Consider the following 15,782-nt stretch of genomic DNA (forward strand, 5'->3'; position numbering starts at 1 on the left):
TGGGAAGTGTAGTTTTATAATGCATTATTACTCCTGGGCCAGAAGGGGTGAATGGACCGCATTTCCCAGAAGTCTTCTTTGGCAGGGACCAGTGAATAGCCTGCTGTTATGGGGGTTGTAGTTCTGACTGAGAGCCTGCTTAGACAATCCTGGCCTTGTTATATGGATGTTACTGATAGGAACCTGACAGATAATGGCAGTGCCCGTTCAGTCGGGGTGATCTGGGCTCTCTGTGGATAATCTGCATTGTGTGATGCCTGCTGGGTGTTGTAGTAGGACTACAAGTCCCAGCATTCTCAAGATTTTCAGTGCCAGTGCAAAACAAGGGGATCAGGTAAATATGTGTGCATAGCATGATAGCCTTGTGATGTCATGTCCTGTTGTCTGCATACATGTATGTGCTGGGGCTACGCATGTAACACGGGAGCGTGTCCTCAAATCAGATCAGTGGGGGACCGACTATCGCCACCCCTGCCGATCAGGGGGCCGCGATGCTGGAGTGATCGTTGTGGCCTCCTTATTATTTACATGGGGCTGTCTGTGGTCACACGTGGGTGGTACGCTGCGGTCAGAAATCCGTAATGTTGGTGGATGGGATTTTACAAAACCTCGTACTGCAAAAAATAATAAAAATAAATATATATATATATATATATATATATATTATCTGCAGCCGAAATTGACCTGCAGGGCAGATTTTAAATCCGTAGCGCGTTGACTTATGCATATTTCAACCTTTGCAATTCTTAGGCTAAATTCACATGGCAAAATCCGCGGCAGAAGAATCCGTAGCAGATTACTGGCTGAAAACTGGTCGTTTTTGGTGGCAGATTTCTAATTTGATGGCAGATTTTAGAGGAGTATTAGGACGTCTTCACACGCTGTGGATTTTCTGCAACTTAGAAATCAACAGATTTTCAGTGGTGGAAAATTCTGCAGAATCTGCAGCATCCGAAGGCGTCCTTACATACAAGTGTTTAAAGGGAACCTGTCACCTAGACTTTGTGTATAGAGCTGAGGACGTGGGCTGCTAGATGGCCGCTAGCACATCCGCAATACCCAGTCCCCATAGCTCTGTGTGCTTTTATTGTGTAAAAAACCCCGATTTGATACATATGCAAATTAACCTGAGATGAGTCCTGTACGTGAGATGAGTCAGGGACAGGACTCATCTCAGGTTAATTTGCATATGTATCAAATTAGTTTTTTTTTTACACAATAAAAGCACACAGAGCTATGCGGACTGGATATTGCGGATCTGTTAGCGGCCATCTAGCAACCCATGTCCTCAGCTCTATACACAAAATCTAGGTGACAGGTTCCCTTTAAAGAGCTTGTTCAGTTCAGCAAATGGCATTTATCATGTAGAGAAAGATAATACAAGCCCCTTACTAATGTATTGTGATTGTCCATAGTGCTTCCTTTACTGCCTAGCAATTTTTTATTATTATTTTTTTTTAATCGTTGCCTTCCAAGAGCTTTTTTCCGTGCAGATTTTAAAATCCGCAGCATGTCAATTTATTTTATTTTTCCTGTCCGGATTTTCTCCATTCACTTCAATGGGGAGAGTAAAATCCGCAAGTAAATCCACACCAATTGATGTGAATTGTCCGCACGGATTTCCCTGTGAACACCTGCGGATTTCCGTGCGGATTGTCGCATTTACCCTAAATATCGTATTTAAATATATCCACCCCCGTTTGTGGCCAACAAATCTATATATGTTTTTACTTTTTAACCAGGACAGAATTTAGCGGAATCATGCCTAGCTGTCTGGTGAACCAGTGCGTTAGCAAAACCGGAAGAAAAGGCCAGAGTGAGCAGATCATTTTGCACCCCTTTCCTAAGGATGTCTCCAGAGTAATGGTATGGCTGCAACAGACCGGTCAGATCTTCAAGGATTTAAATGCTTTGGCCCAGAAGATATTGGAGGGAAACAAGCAGAACAAATACCGCCTGTGCTCGTGCCACTTCACTCCGGATTCCTACATCATTAATGTCAACCATCATGGGAAATCTTTGAGAGCTGACGCCGTACCTTCCATTTTTCCCATTGTTAGAGACGGAGAATGTATTATCGCAGAAAATTTGAAGAAGAGCCGGTCCAGAAAAAGGAAGAGGCCTTTCGACGCTTGCACCGACATCCTCCAACAACCTCTGATACAACTTCCATCCAACTTCATTAATGAGACCTTAACATTTGAAGAAGAAATGCTTCAGGATATAGAAATAACAAAAATTGGATTCTGCAGCATCGGGACGCAAACAGATTACGCACTGTCAAATTCCGTTCTTGTTTTCAACGGGAACCAAGCCGTGGGATCTGATGGTCAGGACCGATCGTTCACACCCGGTAAGTATCGGCAAATTTAATTCTTGTCTTTTGTCTACTCAATTCTTGTTGGGTACGGATCTCAACGGCTCGGGAAAAAAAGACCTCATGACTGTTTCAACCATCACAAGATATCATTTTTTCTTTTTCAGAGGGTCAGCATCACCCATAGTAGAGGAAGCTACTCCTTATCTTGACCTATGTTGAAACCACTTTAGAGAAAGAGTAGATGGACAACCCAAACGGCTTAGGTTTTGTTCTGCAGCAGAAACAATTGACGTTTTTGGTTTTGCTTCTTTATTTTCTAAGTTTACCCTTCAAGGCCGGCGCCTCTTCATAATTTCGGCGGATCCACTGCCAGTGCCTGGGAGTTTTTGGGCGGCATGGGAGGGCCCATACTACGTTTTGCTATCAGATCTGTGTATGCCCCTGGTCCCGTCTATTCTTTTACCACCTCTAGTGACCAAACTTTTTTAAAGCTGTATTGGCCACTAGTATTACAGAGTTGTAGCTACAATATTCTGCCCTTACGCAGGACACAGTACTAAAAATCATCAAACGTTTTCCCGGGCTGAGCAGGATAACTGACATATTGTGGAGGTCTTTGATGTTGGTGGATAGTGTCCTGACGTATTATCGCTTTCCTAGATTCCGCAGTTGCTTCGTCTTTGGATCTGATGTCTCAGCTGAAGCTACATATGGATTCTTTGTTACAGGAGGTAATATGCTGTGCCCTTCCCTAATTCACTGCTGGTGAACAGACTGAAACCTTTTTTTCTTAAAGGGGTATTCCCATCACATACAATGGGGGGCATATCGCTAGGATATGCCCCCCCATTGTCTGATAGGTGCAGGTCCCACCTCTGGGACCCGCACCTACAACGAGAACAGAGCGGGGAGAGCTATGGCTGGAGGACCCCTGAATTTCCTGGGGTCCGTCCACCACTAAGCGCTGCTCCCTGCTCTGCGCACGCACGGCCGCCCGCTCCCATTTACTTCTATGCCTCATAGAAATGAATGGAGGGCGGCTGCGCATGCGCAGTGTGCACTCTGTTAATTTCCCCGCTCCGTTCTCATTGTAGGTGCGGGTCCCAGAGACTGGAGGCTGTAATCACTGCCAAAGGGGCTTCAACTAAGTCCTGAGTAAGGGGTCTGAATACTTATGTCAGTGCAAGATTCTAGATTTTCCTTTTCATTTACTCTTGTCCTTGCTTCTCTATATCTCAGGTTCCTATCAGATTTGATGATGTGGCGGTGTACTTCTCGGCCGAGGAGTGGGAGAGTTTGGAAATGACGGAGAGGCTGCTGTACATGGATGTCATGCTGGACAATTACTACACTCTCTTCTCTCTGGGTAAGTCACCACTGTCATAAGAGGAACCATTTCACAGCCGTCGCCGCTGTGCTGCGGTTACGGTTGTGGGATTTCACGCGGACCCGCTCTACATTTAACTCCATTGAATGGAGCGAGCAGGCTACCGCTGCGGTCACAGCGCCTAGAATGGATCTGTACATTCTTGGGGCGGCTGCATGAACTGTGGCGCAGCCTACCATTGAAAACAATGGGAGACGGTTTCAGTGTAGATTTCTCCTGGATTTCGGCACTAAATCTGCGCCGAAATCCGCGCCTAAAAACCTCCTTATGAACCTACACTAAGAGGGGCTGGAGCCTGCTTTAGCATTGAGAAGAGACAGAGAGGAGGCACAGGGATTCTGTTATGGAAGGTCTCACAGATTTCAGGTGTGCGAGGGCGCTTCACTATAAGGCTCTATTCAGATGTCCGGATGCGGACGCATTAATTTTCAATGGGGCCGGAAAAGATACGGACAGCACACTGTAAGCTGTCCACATCCGCACTTCCGTTCCGCGGACCCAGATTTCCAGTCCGCGGCTAAGCAAAAAAATAGAACATGTCCTATTCTTATCCGCAATAGCTGACAAGAATAGGCATTTTCTATTATAGTGCTGGCCTTGCGCACATGGCCGGTGTCAGTGTTTTGCGGATTTCCGGACGTGTGAATGGACCCTAAGGCGAACTATTCCTTATTAATAATTTGCCCAAAATTCTTCTTTTTCTTTTATTACCTAATGTTTGGAGCAGATGGGAGAAGTTTCAGGAGACGCCATGCTGCTAGGTTTCGCCACTCTCCAGACGCTCTCCTCAGGATAGGACATCAATTTCAGATTATTGGGGGTCTTATATGAGTCATCATCACCAATCGTCTGTCAGAGCGCCAGACACTGGAGCAGAAGAAGAAGCCGTCGTACACCACATAGTTTCCCTCGCCAGCATACATGAATGGGCACTAAGCTGCAGTACCCTGGCATGGCCACCACACAGCTGTCTGCCTTCAGTTCCCTTCAATGTATATTTTACAGTGGCACAAAACAGCTGATGAGTGGGGATGCCGGGCGTTAGACCTTCACCGATCTGATGGTCAATGTCTGTAGCGCAGAGAAACCCTTTAAGCTGCTGCCCGAGCTGTACTGGAGCTACACTGTAAGGTTCTTTTCTCCATTCCCGAGCTTAGCTTTCCATCCGCTGGATCTCATTAGGGCTGCAACGATTAATCGATGTAATCGATTATATTCGATAACTGGATTCGATGTCGACGAATCCAGTTATCGAATAATCGCCGATTCGTTGCTATGCGGGCGGGCGGTCGCTGCATCTTTATTTTACCTTTTTACAATGACGCTCCTGTAACAGCCAGGCAGAGCGGACGGCGGCGTAACGTCACTCACTCACGTGACGCGCCTGCTCCGCCTCCTTCATTCATGAGGTGGGCGGAGCAGGTGCGTCACGTGAGTGAGTGACGTTGCGCCGCCGTCCGCTCTGCCTGGCTGTTACAGGAGCGTCATTGTAAAAAGGTAAAATAAAGATGCAGTGATTAGTCCGACTTATAAGCATCGGGGCCGGGGCTGTTATGGGGAGGGGGGAGGATCTGTCTATGGCACTGCTATGGGGAGGGGGGTCTGTGTATAGCACTGCTATGGGGAGGGGGGAGGATCTGTCTATGGCACTGCTATGGGGAGGGGGGTCTGTGTATATCACTGCTATGGGGAGGGGGGAGGATCTGTCTATGGCACTGCTATGGGGAGGGGGGGTCTGTGTATGGCACTGCTATGGGGAAAGGGATCTGTGCACTGTTATGCCCATAACAGTGCACATATCCCCCTCTCCATAACAGCGCCGCCCACAGATCCCCCTCTCCATAACTGCGCCGCCCACAGATCCCCCTCTCCATAACTGCGCCGCCCACAGATCCCCCTCTCCATAACTTCGCCGCCCACAGATCCCCCTCTCCATAACTTCGCCGCCCACAGATCCCCCTCTCCATAACTTCGCCGCCCACAGATCCCCCTCTCCATAACTTCGCCGCCCACAGATCCCCCTCTCCATAACTGCGCCGCCCACAGATCCCCCTCTCCATAACTGCGCCGCCCACAGATCCCCCTCTCCATAACTGCGCCGCCCACAGATCCCCCTCTCCATAACTGCGCCGCCCACAGATCCCCCTCTCCATAACTGCGCCGCCCACAGATCCCCCATAATAGTGTCGCCCACAGATCCCCCATAATAGTGTCGCCCACAGATCCCCATAATAGTGTCGCCCACAGATCCCCCATAATAGTGTCGCCCACAGATCCCCCATAATAGTGTCGCCCACAGATCCCCCATAATAGTGTCGCCCACAGATCCCCCATAATAGTGTCGCCCACAGATCCCCCATAATAGTGTCGCCCACAGATCCCCCATAATAGTGTCGCCCACAGATCCCCCATAATAGTGTCGCCCACAGATCCCCCATAATAGTGTCGCCCACAGATCCCCCATAATAGTGTCGCCCACAGATCCCCCATAATAGTGTCGCCCACAGATCCCCCATAATAGTGTCGCCCACAGATCCCCCATAATAGTGTCGCCCACAGATCCCCCATAATAGTGTCGCCCACAGATCCCCCATAATAGTGTCGCCCACAGATCCCCCATAATAGTGTCGCCCACAGATCCCCCATAATAGTGTCGCCCACAGATCCCCCATAATAGTGTCGCCCACAGATCCCCCATAATAGTGTCGCCCACAGATCCCCCATAATAGTGTCGCCCACAGATCCCCCATAATAGTGTCGCCCACAGATCCCCCATAATAGTGTCGCCCACAGATCCCCCATAATAGTGTCGCCCACAGATCCCCCATAATAGTGTCGCCCACAGATCCCCCATAATAGTGTCGCCCACAGATCCCCCATAATAGTGTCGCCCACAGATCCCCCATAATAGTGTCGCCCACAGATCCCCCATAATAGTGTCGCCCACAGATCCCCCATAATAGTGTCGCCCACAGATCCCCCATAATAGTGTCGCCCACAGATCCCCCATAATAGTGTCGCCCACAGATCCCCCATAATAGTGTCGCCCACAGATCCCCCATAATAGTGTCGCCCACAGATCCCCCATAATAGTGTCGCCCACAGATCCCCCATAATAGTGTCGCCCACAGATCCCCCATAATAGTGTCGCCCACAGATCCCCCATAATAGTGTCGCCCACAGATCCCCCATAATAGTGTCGCCCACAGATCCCCCATAATAGTGTCGCCCACAGATCCCCCATAATAGTGTCGCCCACAGATCCCCCATAATAGTGTCGCCCACAGATCCCCCATAATAGTGTCGCCCACAGATCCCCCATAATAGTGTCGCCCACAGATCCCCCATAATAGTGTCGCCCACAGATCCCCCATAATAGTGTCGCCCACAGATCCCCCATAATAGTGTCGCCCACAGATCCCCCATAATAGTGTCGCCCACAGATCCCCCATAATAGTGTCGCCCACAGATCCCCCATAATAGTGTCGCCCACAGATCCCCCATAATAGTGTCGCCCACAGATCCCCCATAATAGTGTCGCCCACAGATCCCCCATAATAGTGTCGCCCACAGATCCCCCATAATAGTGTCGCCCACAGATCCCCCATAATAGTGTCGCCCACAGATCCCCCATAATAGTGTCGCCCACAGATCCCCCATAATAGTGTCGCCCACAGATCCCCCATAATAGTGTCGCCCACAGATCCCCCATAATAGTGTCGCCCACAGATCCCCCATAATAGTGTCGCCCACAGATCCCCCATAATAGTGTCGCCCACAGATCCCCCATAATAGTGTCGCCCACAGATCCCCCATAATAGTGTCGCCCACAGATCCCCCATAATAGTGTCGCCCACAGATCCCCCATAATAGTGTCGCCCACAGATCCCCCATAATAGTGTCGCCCACAGATCCCCCATAATAGTGTCGCCCACAGATCCCCCATAATAGTGTCGCCCACAGATCCCCCATAAGTGTCGCCCACAGATCCCCCATAAGTGTCGCCCACAGATCCCCCATAAGTGTCGCCCACAGATCCCCCATAATAGTGTCGCCCACAATTTGTTTTAATATGGCCTTTGAACATAATTTTTCAAGTAAGATCATATAAGCCTCTGTTTTGTAATTTTGTCGTTTTTCCCCGATTAATCGATTAATCGAAGAAATTAATCGGCAACTAATCGATTATTCAAATAATCGTTAGCTGCAGCCCTAGATCTCATGATAGGCCGCATTCTAACGACTGACATAACATGATGACCACTTTGCTTCTGCAGGTTTTGTCTATGAAAAACCTAAAATCATCTCCATAATTGAAAAATGCCGAGAGCTTTGCAAAATAGCAGGTGAGTGTGGACTATAAAGGAAATCGGTCATCTGCGTCTTGTAGATTCCGTTTTGTGTCTTAGTACCATGCTGCCCATCATCATTCCAGCTTCTTCTCCTACTTTGCACCTTCCGCTTTCGGCTGGTGATATATTTAAATCCTGTCCTTATGCGTCAAGTGGTGATTTCCAGAATAAAAAATCTGGGGTTCAGGCAACTGAGGCTGTTCCCTAAAGGATCCATTCCTGGCTCCGTCTTACAAAAAGTGCATGTTTTTTTTTGTTTTGTTTTTTCATTGATTGGGGGGGTTTTGAGTGCAACAAAGTTTGGTGACAGTGGCATCAGAGTAACTTAAAAACATAAAAGAAGCGATACCTGCACCAGTCCCCCGCTGCTGTAGTTCCGAGAACTTTTCAGGATAAGCTACCGTGTGTGTACAGGAGGGATAACATTGTATCTGGCCTTAATTTGACTTGTATTCTGCAGTTTTAGCAGTTTCCTCTTCTGCAGAGTCCAGGGATGAGGAGATCCTTCATTGACATTATAGACATGTACTAAGCAGTATTGATGTGAATAAAGCACTTGCACTTAGCTGCTGCAGACTCTGTGCCTTTGTCCCTCCCTGCACCTAACTCCTCCCCTGCCCCTCTCCATAGACTTCTATGGGCAGCTGTAATCTGATCCTTCAGTGAGTTCACAGTCTGTCTATAAAGATATATTAAGAAAATAAATTGGTACTAAATTTTGAACCAACTTTGATTAAAAGAAAACGGTGATACAGAGCTGACCTTCACTGCCCAGCGATCTGCTGATTGCTGTAGTTCTGAAGCTGAACTCCCTGGTGATAACCTAATATTGTCAGGGAAAGTTGCTGGTGGCCCACTGCAAGGTAGGTGTAGTATTATTTGGCCCCCAGTGACATGAACAGGCGACTGTGTTCGGACCACCCCTTTAATAATTATTTGTCTTCTAATCATCACGGTTGTTTAGATTAGGCTACTTTCACACTGGCGGCAGCAGGGTCCAGCAGGCTGTTCCGGTGGGGGAACAGCCTGCCGGATCCGTGCTAGTGCACTGTGCCGCCGGAAATCCGCTCTGGCCCCATTCACATTAATGGGGGCGGGCCGTAGGTCCGGCCGCAGCACGGCAGACATGCCAAGAGGTGGCCGGACCAAACTACAACATGCTGCGGTTTTTGTCCGGCGCCTCTCAGCTTGTTTGCCATGCTGCGGCCAGACCTCCGGCCCACCCCCATTATAGTGAATGGGGCCGGAGCGGACTTCACGCGGTACGGTGGGCTAACGCTAGCACGGACCGGCAGGCTGTTCCGGCAGGGGAGAAGGCTGCCGCTAATGTGAAAGTTTCCTTAGGCCCCTTGCAGACAGGTGGGTGTCACATTGCGAGCAGCGCAGCTCCCGTCCTGACCTCCCAGCACTGACAGGGGTCACATAGCATTATATTGATCTATGATGCTATGTAACCCTTACAGTTCTGGAATGTATTGGATAACACTGGCAGCATTATCAGTGTCATCTAATACATTCCAGACCTCTAAGTATTACTTAGCATCATAAATCAATATAATGCTACGTGACCCCCGTCAGTGCTGGGAGGTCAGGACGGGAGCTGCATGTGACACCCGCTCGTCTGCAAGGGGTCTTAGTTGTGCTTGAATTATTTTAACCCCTTAATGACCAGACCTTTTTTTTGTGAGTTAGCGAACACATAGGGCTTTTTACTATTCTAACATATCGAATCTTCTCATCAGCAGGACTTCTTTGCCTATGGGTGGCTGTCCCTGCAGGTGAAGAAGCCCTGACAGTGATACAGCCTGCTCCAATTAGCAGAACGAGGGCAGAAGCTATGGATCATCAATGCCCTGAAGAAGAGCCTCTGCTGTTGCTGTGCTAATTGGAGCAGTGGTGCGGGCAGTATATTGTTGGGGCCCGGCTAAATGTCCGGCCCTGTCAATCTAGCGGTAGTTGGCCGCTTCTCCATCTGCGGGGACAGCCCCTCATAGGTGAAGAAGTGCTGCTGATGAGAGGATTGGATTCATTACAACTGACTCGCTCATCTTGTAGAACATTTTTCTTGGGGTAAACTGATTAAAAAATAAGGAAATGAACACTAAATGAAATTATTCAAATGCGTTCCCTATTTCATTTGATTATATTTTTTTGATATACAATATGTACAGTATCACATGAGTGGGGTGACTATGGCAACCATTTTGGTTAGTGTAGGCTTTTTATCTGTATTTAATTGAAATTTTAGTTTTTTTTTTTTTTTTTATATATACTTTCGGCACATATGTCCCCCCAAGAGGTCATTAAAAGACTCCTTGGGGTCTCTGGCTGTCACTGACCCATAGTGCAAGAGTGACAATCCTGTGCCATACATATACTGCACCGCGTATTAAAGCCAAGCACCATGCGTCAGTAGATCTGTCCCTATGACACTGGCTGACCTGCTACATGTGCACTTGGCAGCTGAAGGCATCTGTGTTGGTCCCATGTTCATATGTGCCCGCATTGCTGAGACAAATTATGTTTTGTTATATGCAAATGAGCCTCTAGGAGCAACGGGGGCGTTACCGTTACACCTAGAGGCTCTACTCTCTGCAGCTGCCGCACCCTCTCCACTTTGACTGACAGGACCAGGCAGTGTAAACGTCATCACGTCTGGCCCTGACTTCTCCTAAAGAGGGCATAGCAGTTGCAGAGTGGGCTGAGCCTTTAGGAGTAAATAGCAATGCGGACACATATGAACATGGGACCAACACAGATGCCTTCAGCTGCCAAGTGCACATGTAACAGGTCAGACAGTGTCATAGGTACAGATCAGATGGCACCTGCTATATCCTAGGGACCCCCAAACACTAACCCCTCAGTGCAAAAACCACATTACTGAAGCTTCTGGCAAATAGTTTGTGTCTTATTCCTTTTTTAATATCCAGAATTGCACAAAAGGGGCCTAACACAATGGCAGTATTGCATTTCGGGAGCCAGGACGCACCTCTTCTTACAGCCATGCCAACTTCTCAGCCACCCAACTTTCGGTGGCTACCTGAAGCCAGGACTCCCTGACTTAAAAATGTAACTTCGTGCTACTCTTTTGGAGCCCCTTTCACTTTGCTTATAGACCTACCTTGTCTACCCTGGTTGGATACTAAACCATGGCATGCATACATGAATGGCACTCATTTTTTATTTTTTTTTGCAGATATGCCACCCATCAAGGTGAAAGAGGAACCTGAGTATTATTCTGATACTGACATGTCCACCGGGTATTGGAAAGTGGAAAGTTCTGTGAGCGGCAAGCAGGAACTTCTGTTCCAAGCCCAGATGTGCAATGGCGTTGAGCAGCCGCTCTATCATAGAGAAGACTCTACTAGACCAGACCTGGTAGACCCAGGTTTCTATAATGGTAATTTTTTTATTTTTTATTATCGTGCAACCTAGAATGCATATGTCGCCATTCATTTATAAATTGCAAGATACATACGTAGAGCTCCTTTGCCTGCAGCTCCAACTCTGGATAGTGAAAACCTCACCCTGGTTGGTCAGATTTCTACCGATCACGGTGTATGTACAACAAGGGGTCACCTATGAATCTTCTGCTTTTCTGTTGCAGATGTGAAACGCATAAAAGTGAAAGAAGAGCCTGTTGATTATTCGGAGACTGATATGTGCACTAGAGACTGGAGAACGGACAGTTCTGCAGGCATCAAACAGGAACATCCCTCAAAAGTGCAAATGTGCAATGGATTTGAGCGTCCGGTCTATCATTCAGAAGACTCGACTAGACTAGATCGGGTCGACCAACGTTTCTATAATGGTAATAATTTTTTTATTTTTATTTTCAATGCTGCAATCTATTGTACACATTCTACCATACTAGGGTTAAGCAAATCAGTTATTCTTATTATCACAAGCTCTTCACCTGTCAGGAGCTGGCCCCACAGGTGAAGAAGTGCCCACCTGTCCTGTTGATTGACAGGGACGATATCTACCCCAGCCCTGACAATCTGGACTGTTCGCCAAAGAGCAGCAAGGGCGCTAAAGATTAAAGGGGTTGTGTAGACAGTATTAATGATGACTTATTATCAGGATAGTTCATCAATATCTGCAGGATTCAAACACCCGGCACTCCCCACCGATCAGCTGTTTGAAGAGGAGAAGGCCCTGCATGCGAGCGCTACTTCCTCATCATTACACTGCCCATCGTCTTGGAAGCGTAGAGTAATTACAAGTGAATGGAGCGAGTACTTGTCGTTATACTGCTCCGCCGCTGCAAGGGAGACAAAGCGCTGTGCAGCACTCGCATGACAGCTGATCAGCAGGACCCCCACTGGTCAGATATTAATGACCTACCCTGAGCATAGGTCATCAATATATACTGCCTGCACAACCTCTTTAAAATCAGCTTCAGGAGCAGCGACCACATATGAGCCGCTACACTTTTAGGTCGCGGTGCAAGCGCGGTTGCTGCTCCCGAAGCCGAATTTGAGCTTCGGCATCTACATCACTATGATTTGTTAGAATTAATTTTGCTCATCCCTATATCATACAAATTTAAACGTACCCCTTATACAAAGCACCCCATTGCCCTCCAAACCTACCTCAGACACATGGTGGCCCACTTGCCTCTGAAGCCAGGATTCCCTCTATAACACTTAAAGAGATTTTTAGCTATGAAACTGGCTGAACATAATTTAGCTCAGCAATGCGGGCACTCATGAACATGGGACCAACGCAGAGGCCTTCAGCTGCCAAGTGCACATAGAAACAGGTCAGCCAGTGTCATAGGTACAAATGGCTGATAGGTGTCTTTTATTTAGGCCCTCCTTACTGCTCTTTCAGTAGCGCCCCTTCTCTCGTTGCTTATAGTCCTACCTTGCCTATAGCGCCATCACTGGATAGTGTGTCCTTCCAACTAATCTACATGAAAATAGATTTCTCCAGATCATGGTGTACGTACAAGAAATGTCCCATATGAATCCCATGTTTTTCATGTTGCAGACCTGAAATGTATAAAAGTGAAAGAAGAACCCTTTGATTCTTCAGAGTCTGATGTGTCCACTAGAGATTGGACGGCGCCAAACAGGAAAAACAAACGGGAACTTCTGCTACAAGCACAGATGTGCAGTGAAGTTTTGCGGCCGGTCTTTCGTTCAGAAGATTTGTCAAGACGAAACCTGGCACACCAAAGTTTCTATAATGGTAATAATGTATTATTTTTTTTATATAATGCAATCTAGTATACAAATTTCACCTTTCCATCATGGCCATGATGTACTTTACTCTCAGACCTTCCCTGCCTTCATGAAAATCCATCAGTCAGTCAGGCTGTACATAAAACAGAAGGTATCTGGTGTGTTTTCTGCTTTTCTGTTTCAGATGTGAAACTCATCAAAGTGAAAGAAGAACCTTTTGATTATTCAGAGACTGATGAGTCCACTAGAGATTGGAGAGCGGAAAGCTCTGGCTGCATCAAACAGGAACATCGTCTACAAAAACCATCGTGCAATGGAGTTGAGCAGCCACTCTATCGTTCAAAAGACTCTACTAGACAAGACTTGGTAGACCAAAGTTTCTTTAATGGTATATAATGGTAATACATCTTTAGTTCAGACACCTGGTGGCCTGCCTGCCTCTGAAACCGGGATCCCCTAGTTCAAAAATGTAATCCCATGATAGGGCCACACGGTCCCCTTACTGCTTTTTGGTTGGAACCCTCTCCATCGCTGCACCTTCCTCATAACTCTCCCTTGCCTACAACTCCATTTCTGGATAATGTGTCCTTCCAACTAATCCCTGGTTGGTTAGATTTCTGCCGATCATGGTTTACACACATCATAGGTCACATCTTCTGTTTTTCTGTTGCAGATGTGCAACCCAACTCGGTGAAAGAGGAACATGAGTATTTTTCAGAGACTGAGGTGCCCCCTAGGAGAGAGGAAAGTTCTGTTTGCATCAAGCAGGAACTTTTGCTAGAAGCGCAAATGTGCAAAGGCGTTGAGCAGCCAGTCTGTAATTCAGAAGACCCTACTAAAGACTCTGTAGACCAACTGTTCTGTGATGGCAGTAAGTCTCTAGTTGAGACAAACTGTGAGCAGCCTCAAGGAAAGCCGTGGACTGGGTTAGGGGCCACCAAGTCTGAACTGATGGCGAAGTGTAAATCTCACCTCACAGAGAAACATTACACGTGCACAGACTGTGGAAAATGCTTCAACCGGAGTTCCCATCTATTAAGACACAAGAGGATCCATGTAGGCGAGAGGCCATATTTTTGTGGTAAATGTGGAAAAAGTTTCATTGATAGCTCCCAGCTCGTTATACATAGAAGAACCCACACCGGTGAGAAGCCATACGCCTGTAGCGACTGTGACATGAAGTTCATATGTAAGTTGCACCTTGTGAGGCACCAGCGATCACACACGGGTGAACGTCCGTACGTGTGCAGCAAATGCGGCAAAGGGTTTGCTCAGAGCTCCAATCTTCTCACTCACTTGAGGACCCACACGGGGGAGAAGCCATATTCTTGTTCTTCCTGTGAAAAATGTTTTATCCGGAGGTCCCACCTTGTGCGTCATCAGCGGATTCACACTGGACAGGGGCCCTATGCATGCAATGAATGCGACAAAAGTTTCACAGAAAGTTCTGGTCTGCTAAAACATCTGAGAACACACTCAGGAGAAAAACCTTATACATGCAGCCAGTGTCCAAAATCATTTACCGACAAGTCCGCATTGGCCAACCACCAAAGAACGCACACTGGGGAGCGGCCGTATCCCTGTAGGGACTGCGGGAAGACTTTCTCTCACAGCTCCGCCCTGGTGAAGCATATCCGCATTCATACCGGTGAAAAGCCATACGCATGCAGAAAATGTGGGAAAGGTTTTTCTCAGACCTCGGCCCTCGCGAATCATGAGAGAACTCACACTGGACAAAAGCCGTTTTCATGTTCTGACTGTGGGAAGTGTTTTACACAAGCATCATCCCTTGTAAAACACCAGCGGACTCACACAGGAGTGAGGCCGTACACATGCGGACAGTGTGGGAAAAGTTTCACCTACAGCTCCGTGCTAGTTAAACATGAGAGGACACACAAAAAAACTAAAGTTGATTAAATATGTAAAGAATAGGTGATGTCTATGACTGCTTCCCCTCACGCTTATGGAGTCAGATACCATCAGTGACAGCCTGACTTCATTCTCCTGGCTGCCAAACACAAGCAGGGTTCCTATATGAATTTAGTCGGCTGGGAGCATGGCATCCAGGTTCTGTCCAGCCCTGTGTATATACTGTATAGTCTTTACTCTCCTCAATCTCTGCTCTTTCACTTGACTGTATCCATATGGTACCATGGTCTGAATAAACATTGCAGTAAGTGGCTGCATTATGTATCTTCTGTAATTATTAATTATAGCACAACCATAAAAAACATTCAAAAATAATGTTTTTCTTATAAACTGTAGGATATGTATTCTTCACAAGCCATTGCTGGTTTGTTGGGAGCCTCTATAGTAGCTTCTTTGGTGGTTCTAGGATAGTGTAGGGGTAATGTTTGCGCTTTTGGGGGTCAGGAATACTGGCCGGTCAATACTTGGTGATCAATGTACTGGAGGGGTTAATGCCAGCCTCCCTTTTGGTAGTGGATGGATCATTGTCTGCTTCCCTGGTGGCCTTGGGTATTGGTTAGGTCAATAGAACATTGATTGGTATTGGTTAGGTCAATGCCTGCTCC

The 15,782-nt window shown here is 47.4% G+C and overlaps 1 protein-coding gene across 2 annotated transcripts; it reads left to right on the plus strand.

Annotated features, from left to right (window-relative positions):
* Positions 1 to 40: 40 nt before the first annotated feature.
* Positions 41 to 15,432, plus strand: LOC122929401 (zinc finger protein 252-like). Of its 2 annotated transcripts, none has more exons than XM_044282951.1 (10): positions 41 to 334; positions 1,743 to 2,353; positions 2,981 to 3,051; positions 3,560 to 3,686; positions 7,985 to 8,053; positions 11,256 to 11,459; positions 11,667 to 11,870; positions 13,055 to 13,255; positions 13,433 to 13,636; positions 13,922 to 15,432. In XM_044282951.1, exons 2-10 carry the CDS (start codon positions 1,762 to 1,764, stop codon positions 15,163 to 15,165), a joined length of 2,916 nt encoding a protein of 971 aa, XP_044138886.1. In that variant the 5' UTR covers positions 41 to 334; positions 1,743 to 1,761; the 3' UTR covers positions 15,166 to 15,432. The 2 variants fall into 2 exon arrangements, with proteins under 2 accessions (XP_044138886.1, XP_044138887.1); XM_044282952.1 differs by having other exon boundaries at positions 1,748 to 2,353.
* The last annotated feature ends 350 nt before the right edge of the window (positions 15,433 to 15,782 follow it).

The sequence above is a fragment of the Bufo gargarizans genome, chromosome 2, assembly GCF_014858855.1.
Source record: "Bufo gargarizans isolate SCDJY-AF-19 chromosome 2, ASM1485885v1, whole genome shotgun sequence".
Classification (NCBI taxonomy): Eukaryota; Metazoa; Chordata; class Amphibia; order Anura; family Bufonidae; genus Bufo; species Bufo gargarizans.

Bases quoted from the DNA above. Each gene is read 5' to 3' on its own strand.
- LOC122929401 (XM_044282951.1), top strand. From the start codon at position 1,762: ATGCCTAGCTGTCTGGTGAACCAGTGCGTTAGCAAAACCGGAAGAAAA. The intron at 2,354-2,980 runs GTAAGTATCGGC...TCGCTTTCCTAG, and splicing joins GGACCGATCGTTCACACCCG to ATTCCGCAGTTGCTTCGTCT. The intron at 3,052-3,559 runs GTAATATGCTGT...TCTATATCTCAG, and splicing joins TGGATTCTTTGTTACAGGAG to GTTCCTATCAGATTTGATGA.